At 42.9% G+C, this 9,766-nt stretch overlaps 1 protein-coding gene across 1 annotated transcript; it reads right to left on the reverse strand.

Moving 5' to 3' along the window:
* Nucleotides 1-721: 721 nt before the first annotated feature.
* Nucleotides 722-8,965, reverse strand: mgat2 (alpha-1,6-mannosyl-glycoprotein 2-beta-N-acetylglucosaminyltransferase). Its single transcript, XM_033648026.2, has 2 exons — nt 8,808-8,965; nt 722-2,650 (listed from the first exon to the last, which is right to left on the reverse strand). The coding sequence occupies exon 2, from the start codon at nt 2,391-2,393 to the stop codon at nt 966-968; it is 1,428 nt and encodes a 475-aa protein (XP_033503917.2). The 5' UTR covers nt 2,394-2,650; nt 8,808-8,965; the 3' UTR covers nt 722-965.
* Nucleotides 8,966-9,766: the final 801 nt, after the last annotated feature.

The raw sequence follows: 9,766 nt of genomic DNA on the forward strand, positions 1-9,766 counted from the left end.
CAAAACATTGATTGGCTCTAAATTGGCCCAATTGTGTTTCTGCATAAGTCACCATAGTCAGCGGCCCTCTGTAACGAGCTGAACAGTGTCGGAAAACACTTATTTTACCCATGAAACTGCTTTATGAAGTGTTTTCAAAGATTTATATCACCTGGTTCGTTTGTTTCGAGAGGCAGAGACCTCTGCGGATAATTCGGCTCCCGGTAAAAACCTTCTGTACATCTGGGGCCGCATTCACAAAGCTGCCTAAAACAAAGGAGTCCTGGAGTCAAAGATTCCTGACGAGACTAAACCATTTTAGAAAGCTGCAGAGAAAAGTTGCAGAGGTGTGAACTGGCCGGTCTGAGCTCGACTCAAGCTGCCTGCTTCATTCATGTATTTCGCGTCTCGTCCATTGCGCCGCCTGGCAGGAATTTGCAGCTTATTGTGTCTTTACATTGACTTTACCTGTAATTAACCTCCCAGTGTGAACACAACATTATCACTATTATTATTATTATTGTTATAAGACCTCTGTGAATAATTCAGCTCCTGATAAAAACCAACTGGAAAATGAACACTTACAGAATCCTAACCTGGAGTTCACGCTTAGCACAAAGGAGAAGTTTGAGCCAGTTTCAACCTGCAGTCCTCACCGCTAGATGACACTCAGTCCTACACAGTGCTCCTTTAAAAGTAACCGACCTCAAAGTCTTGTTAGAGAAAACACAACAATATATTGTTTAGTATATTATTGTTAATTACAACTTACAAAACAAAGCAGACTTGCCAGGAATCACTTAAATAATTCGATGTAAAGACATACTTGTGTTAAAGAAGCCAAAAATCCAACATTCGTCTTTATTTGGAACAGTCCGATAAAACAGGCAATATGAAGAATAGTCCATAAAGATTTACTTTTAAAAGGCTTTTTTCTTTATAGAGGATGCAAAAGAGACAATAATATATAATAGTAGCAATTAAGGTCACTGTAATCGAACATAACTCTTGCAGAGTTCATGGTCCCTGATGTCTCCCCAGCCTCCGTTTTTCACATGCGGGGCCACGCCTCCGGCCCCGTTGGCTGGCAGTCTCTTTGTTATCAGGAGGTTTTTGGGGAACAGCTGGTTCCCACTGCTCTGTAGGATGTTCTCTATCTTGGTTTTCTGGCTGATTGGCATGCAAGAGGCTTTCTTGTGGTGCATGCCGCAGTCACCGGCGTGGAAAATCCGTGGGGCCTCACTCACCATGACCTTCCAGTAGGAGGGCAGGCAGGACACGGTCAGGTGCTGTAAAGACCAGTCCCAGTTGTAGTCATCGTAAGTGCAGAACGTGTCGGTGCATTGGATGAGCTTCTGGTACGTATCTCGACTCAGAGCCATCCCCATGTTGTGCTCAGTGGACTTCCAGGCCTTCACCTCCACCTTGTTTGCTTTGCTGGAGTAGCCGATGTGGCTGTAGCTCCCCAGCGAGAGGATGTCGCAGTCAGTGCACTGCTCCCGTTTGAGAGCCGACATCAGCTTTAACAGGTGGATGAAGTCCGGGGACATGTAGTGGTCCTCCTCGATCAGCAGGACTGCGCCCTTGTGGTCCTTCAGGACGCGGACTCTGTCCCATACAAAGTGCAGCTTCCACCACCAGTGGTGCTTGGTCTGGGAGAACTTCGCCTCACGGTAGTGACCGAATGAGTCGGGGTACTCTGCGTTGATGCAACCCAGCTTTAAGGCGTCTTTTTTGGGAATGTCTCTGGGGCAATCCCTGGGGTCGTGTCCGGGGAACTCCTGCGGGTACAGCTGGATGCTGAAGGGGAAAAAAATCTGAAGTACCTGACAGAAGTCAACAGAGGCCACCACTTTATTTATCTCAGGGGACCAGTAATCATGGCTGAATATCAGCAGTATGCTCTCCACACCTCTGGCCTTCCGCAAACTGTCCACTAATAGTTTAAGGTAGTCAGGTCGGTTGTGGACCTGAACCACCACGACCAGATCGTCCTTCTGTCGCGCCGCCTTAAACTTTTCCTCATTTCTTATCGTCTGGTCGAAGTTGAGCTGGAAGACGATGCCGCGATACACTAAAGTGGTGTTATCTGCCTCAGGCTTGGGTATCTTCTCTTTGTCCTTTGCTTTCTCCTGGTGTGTGTCGTTTGCTTGTATAACAGGGGGCTGAACAGGTGCCCTGCTGACGGCAGGTGTGGCTTGCACCTGGATATGATTGTTGATGCTACTGCTGCTGCTGCTGCTAATGCTGCTGCTTCTCCTCACTGTCTCCACTTCCTTGGGGAATGAGCCGCCTCCTCCGCCTCCGCCGCCGTCGTTCTTCTTCTGCCTTCCGCTGCTCCAGAAAGCTAGGCCACAGATGACAACCACCACAGTCAGTATCACCACCTTCCTCTTGTAGATTCGGAATCTCATGATAGGGGAGGCAGCCTCTTGCGAAGGGAGAGAAGTTGATTGCGGAGAAACAGAAAGCACAGGTTTGTGACTGCGGTGGTGTGCTTAGCGAAGGGAGCAAGCCTGATTAAAAAGAAGCTGATGTGAGGCTAATTGTTGGCAAAATGAACTGTTGCTGTAAACATGGGTCCCGCTGGAATGTCATTGATGGTGGATGAGTATTCCATAAGGCATGACGGTTGCTGGGAGGCAGCAGGGTAGCAGTGTGCATGAACCACCTGAATGAGAAATAGATCAATAAAGTCAGGTGCGTCAGGGCAGTTAGGGCTGAAATCACTATCACAGTCCTAATAATGAGCATTTTCAAAACTGATAAGTAGTATAACACAACATGGCTCATTTAGACACACAAAATGTCACAATTAACACAATATAAACCAGAGAAAAGATTCAAACTGTCATGTTTCATGAGGTAAAACTAACAAATGCCTGAGTAAACAAATAAGCTTATATGATTAATCAATAATCAAAACTGTTAATAGTTTTCTGTGTATGAAGTTTGCTCAGTTGCAGTCGATTAGTTGATACAAGGGCTGCAACTAACAGTCATTTATATTGTTAATTATTTTCTTGATTATTCCCTTATTTGTTTGGTCTACAACAGTGGTTCCCAACTAGTGGGTCGCGGTCCAAAAGTGGGTCGCGGGTCCATTCTGAATGGACCACAAGTGATTTGTGAACGTGTCATGATTGTAAAAAACACTTTATCTTTTAGTACAGTGAATTTCTGACACAGGACTTTTATTTTGAAGTGCTGTTTCCTGCTGCAGCGTGAGTGACTAACGGGACAGCTACTTCAGAGAGACGGCAAACTCGCTTGATGACACGTCCAAACGCAAGTATGACGCTGAATGTATTAACCTGTGTGGACCTCAAACTAATGACCAAGGAGAATCCGGACCCCGTGGCTGCACCAGTAAGGAGCCATTGGTCTATGAAACATCCGAAAATGTCAACCAAAGCCCGAGATGACGTCCTCATCTGTCTTGTTTTGTCCACAACCCAAACATATTCAGTTTACTGTCATAGAGGAGTAAAGAAACCAGAAAACATTCACATTAAAAAAGCTGGATTCAGAGAATTTTGACAAATTACTCAGATCTACAAAATATTAATGTCCTCCAGGGAAATTAAAGTGGCAGCTCTGGTAAGTGTTTGACAGGAAGATCTGGGTGCATCATTTGATGAGGAAAAATGGGGTCAAATTAGACTGATACAGTTTAAAATTCGACATTATTACTATTGGACCTTGAGTAGGGTACAGACTTGGTTTAAGGATTCTGCAATTTATTGGAAATGTAGGAGGGACGAAGGCACTTTCATACATACACTGTGGTCATGCCCCAACACTCAAAACTTCTGGATAAAGATTCACAGCTAAGTTGTTAATAGAGTTGTGCCGATACCGATACCAGTATCGGAAATGCCTCCGCACTGGTATCAGATTGGTACTCGGTATCGGCAGATACCTACGGTTCAGGGATTGGAATCGGCATCGGGAAGGAAAAAGTGGTATCGGTACATTTCTAGTTGTTAACATTACAGGTTCACATTTTGCACTTTGTCGAAAACTTTTGGGAGACATTGGGGTTCTGTTGGCGCTCCCTCAAGATATGGAGAAATGGACCCAGACGGCAATAACGATTGGGCAGCAGAATATTCTTAGGAACTGGAAAGCACCTGGAGCACCTGCTTTTTTAAGACTGGAAAATGAGAAAAGTTGCTGCATATGAAAAAATATCTTATATACGAATTGTAATAGGGCAAAAAAATATTGGCTGGAGAGGGGAGGGTATATTGCTTTTATAAAGGCATAAGAGTAGGTGTGAGGTGGAAGCAAAAAGCACTGTCAGGTGGATTGTATGTTTATTTTTTATTCTTAAAAGTCATCATCTGTACTGCGGTTTAATGTATTTGTCTTTTTCGATTACTTATTTTATTAAGTCATTATTAAGTCATATTTGTACAATGGTTTGGTGTTCACTGTGCATTTTGCATACTGGAAAATAAAAATAGCAAGTCAAAAAATTACTCAAACCACCTCAATCCGAATAATTTAGTAGTTGACGACTAATCAATTAATCACTGCAGCTCTAGTTGATACTGTTCACTAATCAGATAATCGACTGGGCTGACTGTCGAGCTCCACCACTGAGCAAACTCCATTTGCTGATGCAGGAAAAAAAATCCAATAACTAATTTTGTTAGATTTCAATTTGGAAGACGGCAATCTGTAAAACGATGACGTGATGAGATCATAACATTATGAGCTCTAATGGAGGCTCACTTACAACAACAGCAAGTATTTCATTTCACATAACAGGAAGCTGATCACCCAAACCACAGACATGGTTTCAGACATGCTTCACTCTGAGAGTCATAACCCCCCTCCTCACACACACACCGTTACACTCTGTATTCTGCAGTCAACTCTTCATCGCTAGCCATACACAGAATTTTACACTGTTGCAGCTTCGTTAATGAAGCCATCCTCGGCCTGCTGCCCACAAATTTATCCACTCACATGTCACATAAACAGTGCTGTCATAGCCCAGTGGTTCTCAACCTTTTTCATGTCATCGCAACCTAAATTAATACACGTTAGGTCGCCGACCCCCATTTGATAAGATTTCGCTTCAGGGGACTCCATCTGAGAAGATTTGGGCTGTTAGACACAACTGAGACCAGAAAACTGAAGTTGAGGAGATAACTGAGGAGGAAGTGAAACTTATGATCGCTTAGGACTCTTGAGCCGCATTCGCACAGGACTAGTATCACCTGGGGACCTTATGTGATTTAGAAATTACCCATCCCCCCTTTCACATCAGCGCTCTGTGCTCCACAAACTTTGTATGTGCAGTGATGTGCTGTGTTGTGTTAACCTCCTTTTTCACTTTTAAATGTGGGTTTAACAAACAGAACTGACGCTGCCACACACTGTCACGTTATTCATCTCATCTTCTTTAGAGATTTCGCTCCTCTGATGGATTTGCGTTTGCTCTACCTGCAAATGGGTCTCCATGCTGTGTAGTGAGATGAGCTTCCTGTACCCAAAATGCAGTCAAAACTTTCATTTGTAATCACCAACGCAGCCTCAATAAGGTGCAGAGAAAACAGAAAAACTAAACCCCAAATCTCAGGGATCCCAGGACTAATATCATCACATGGTGTCTGCGTTTGGTGAAATACAGCAGGTAATTTGCAGAGGAAAATTTACTTGACAAATTACAGACATGGCAGATTATATGGGATTAAGATCACAGACGACCTCCAGGTGTTGGCCCTAAACTGTGGAATAGCTTATTATATTTATAGTATTATGATTCTAGATATTTACTGTATGCTTTTATTAATTTACTCATATTTTCTTATTTATGATTGATTGTTTTCATTTGATCATTCCTGTCTTTGTAGAACTCTTCGGCCGATGTTCATACTTTTAAAATGTGCTCTATCAATAAAACATGACTGAAAATCTGACAGACAATCATTACAAGTTACTAGAGGTCCCAAAGGCAATGTTTGCAGCGCAAACAGGGCTTTACTCACACTGGGCTCACTTCTACAGCGAAATAAACAATGAAAATAAACTATTCTAGGGACCCCTTGGAACGCCCTCAAGGCCCCCGGTTGAGACGCACCGTCATAGCGTCTGCTCCCAGGGCTTCGTCACTTTCTCCAGCCCCTCAGTCTGAACAGAATTTGGTGAAAATGCCTCAACCTGGGACGTGCTTCAGCAGGAACTGAGTCTGCCCAGCATGATTCCCCTCAGGACTTTAAACTACTTTCAAAATCTGGAGAGAGCGTCTGTGGGGTTTGTTCTTGTAACTTGTACAACGTTTGCACTTTTTCACTCATTGTATGACTTACGCACAAAACGAGGCCTGAAAGAGGCCACTTCTCACAGAATAGTTGTGATGTATAAAAACAGACTTTATGGGAGAATATTTGACTCGTGCTATCAAACATTTTGGAGACAGGAAGCCTGATTGTAGAAATCGTCAAATATTTTTTGGTGCATGCCATTTTTTACTTTTGTCCGTACGTACATTTTTAGTATGGATCCTACACAGGTTTATAATAAGACCCCTATCTCATTGGTTAAATTTCGGTTAAATACGTTTTTAAAAAATCACTCTTGACTGGTTCCTTTTTCCTCCGTTCCTCCTCTTGAAACTAAAACTTTGGCTCTATCTTATTTTGTCTGTATGAATGTCTTGTTTGTCTAATTTGAATATTTTTGGCGCACGCCATTTTTGGCTACTGTCTGAACGTACATTTTTAGTCTGAATCCTATGCATTGTTTTATAAATGAGACCCCAGGTCTCAATGTTTAAATCACTGTTAAATATATTTTCAAAAAATCACTCTTTAAACTACAACTTCATTTTATGACCTGTGTCCCATTTTGTCTTTGTATAAATGTCCTGTTTGTCTTATGCTGTGTTGTACTGCTGTACTGCCTACGCACAAATCAAGGCCTGAAAGAGGCAACTTCCCACGGAAAAGTTGTGATTCACAAAAACAGACCTGATGGGAAATATCTGACCCACAGGAGACAGTAATTTGGCAATGCACTTGGTGAGGTGGAAGCCAGATTGTAGAAACTGTCCGTACATTTTAGTATGGTTCCTGCACACAGTTTTATAAATGAGATCCCAGGTCTCTCTTGAGAATGACACCTGTGTCTCAGTGTCTGAATTAAGGTTAAATACATTTAAACACACATATTCCTCTGTTCCTCCTCTTACACTGCAACTTTGCCACTTTTTCCTCTCATTTTACCTCTGTCCTATTTTGTCTTTATATAAATGCCGTTTGTGTAAATTTGTGTTGTACTGCTGTTGCGTCTTGACCAGGGGTCTCATTTAAAACACTGCGTACACACAAAACGAGGCCTGAAAGAGGTCACTTCCTACGGAAGAGCTGTTATCTGCAAAAACAGACCTGATGGGAAAATATCTGACACATAGGGGACGGGAAATTCGCGCTGCAGATGGTGAGGTGGAAGCCTGATTGTAGAAACTGTTGAATACTTTTAGTGGACGCAATTTTTACGTACATTTTTAGTATGGATCCTACGCACTGTTTTATGAATGAGACCTATAAAGGTTAAATAGGTTTTTAAAAAATCATTCTGACTGGTACTTATTCCTCTGTTCGTCCTCTTTACAACTTTACAACCTGTGTCCTATTTTGTCTTTATATAAATGTCCTGTTAGTCTAATTCTGTACAAAAAACAAGGAGGCCACTTCCCATGGAAAAGTTGTGATCCATTTGACCCATGGGAGGCGGGAAATTTGCGACGCAGATGGTGAGGTGGCAGCCAGATTGTAGAAACTGTCGAATACTTTTTGTTGCACGCCATTTTTTTTGGCTTTTGTTCGTACATAGTGTTACAGTATGGATCCTACACACTGTTTTATAAATGAGATCCCTGATCTCTCTCAAGAAGGAGACTCTAACTGGTCCTTCCTCCTCTGTTCCTCCTCCTCTTCAGTTATATCATCAATGTTGATTATCGCCCTGTGCTTTTATATCCCCCTCTGCATAAGTCTCTGGCCCCAACTGCATTATCAATACTGATTAGCCCTCTCTGCTCAAGATCCTCCATCCAAACCTCCATCTTTTCTCTGTTATTAAATTAGTGGTCTTCCAGGTTTCCTTCCTGACCCCTTTATCTGTCTTCCCCTGCCTGGACACTGTTCTGCTGGACGGTCACTGTGTGGCACCATCACTGGTATCTATTAGAGTGTGATAACATTAATGAACACATTCCTGGCAGCTATTAGAAAACTCTAAATACATGCAACCAGAAACATGTACTCCACTATAATGACATTTGATTTACAGTTTGAGGAGAGAAGTTAATGGCTGATTAAATGGCAAAGCTATCTAACCTATATACTGGATGCATCTGCAGGGTGCATGCCTCTATATGGGATTCCTCATTTCTGCAGCTGAAACTGCTCCTGCATTTCTTTTACTAAAACCCAACTGTTTCAGTCCACACCAGTCTGTCTCTATGGTTTTTCTTCTTCGTGTAAAACAGCAGTTTAACTGGGAGCCTACTAACCGGTCTTTCTGTCCTAAATTAGCCGCTGTCACACAAACCGAGCCAATGGCAGCTTTAATCGATATTTAAAACGATTGAACGTTAATTCACCGACTGATTTTAAACCCTGTCGTCTCAACTAAAAACAACAGTTGGCGTCGCAGCTTCGCTTTTTTCCCTGACAGCGAGCATCCTGCCGATGCTAACAGTAAGTTAGCATCAGCTAGCAACTTCCAGGCAGCCCCGTCCAGACCGGAGCTCGTAAACAACACCGTCCATGACAAACAACAACAACAACAGCCGTGTTTACACCGCTTACCTAACACCGGAGCAGCCGTGCGGTCATTTCAGAGACATTCATCGGCACGGTGGCGTCCCGTTTTACCTCCATACCTCCGTGCAGGCTGCCTGAACACGTAACTATCAGCTAGCTGTGAAAATCCCAAATACGGAACCACTGGCTGCCGCTGTCCCACAATGCACCGGGCCAGCGGGGGGCACCCGAGACACCCTAAATATCATATATCCCTGCTGCTGGCTCATCACAGCCTGGGATAGGTTTGCTATACCTTTAAATACGTAACGAGTTCACACCAGGGTTTGATATACACATACATACATTTAAAGAGGAAATCCACCCCAAAAATGAATTTTCACCACATTGTGCTCCTCCAGCAAATTGAAGCAGAGCATCAGTAGGGTGAGTTAAGGGCTTCTATGACCTCTTGGGACATGTCCCTTGTAGTGGACATCATGTCAAAAGAACATTTACATGATTAAATTCATGTCTAAGAAGTGTATCACCTGTGTTTCCTGGAGATTTTTTAAGAGACACAACATACCTTTTCACTGTTTTGCAGGTGATGTCCAGATCTATCTGCCCCTTAAATCCATTAGCAAGGATTCTGTACAGCCACTGCTAGAATGTTTAAAAGATGTCAAATCCTGGATGGACACTAACTTTTTAAATCTCAATGAGGATAAAACAGAGATCATTATGTTTGGATGTGACCCCTCCGATTACCCCACTGATTTTCTGGGCCCCTCACTCCTAACATCCGTTCCTCTGTTAAAAATCTCTGTGTGACCTTTGACAGTGCTTTTAAATTTGATAAACAAGTTAGATCAGTAATACAAACCAGTTTTTATCAACTCAGGCTTTTAGCTAAAGTAAAGGGCTATCTCTCGCCCCAAAATCTAGAGAGGGTAATCCATGCTTTTATAACCTCACGTCTGGACTACTGTAACTCGCTTTATGTCGGTATTGACCAGTCACTG

The sequence above is a fragment of the Epinephelus lanceolatus genome, chromosome 13, assembly GCF_041903045.1.
Source record: "Epinephelus lanceolatus isolate andai-2023 chromosome 13, ASM4190304v1, whole genome shotgun sequence".
In the NCBI taxonomy this organism is placed as follows: domain Eukaryota; kingdom Metazoa; phylum Chordata; class Actinopteri; order Perciformes; family Serranidae; genus Epinephelus; species Epinephelus lanceolatus.

What these genes read in the sequence shown, in the direction of transcription:
- mgat2 (XM_033648026.2), bottom strand. Translation starts at nt 2,393, where the DNA reads ATGAGATTCCGAATCTACAAGAGGAAGGTGGTGATACTGACTGTGGTG.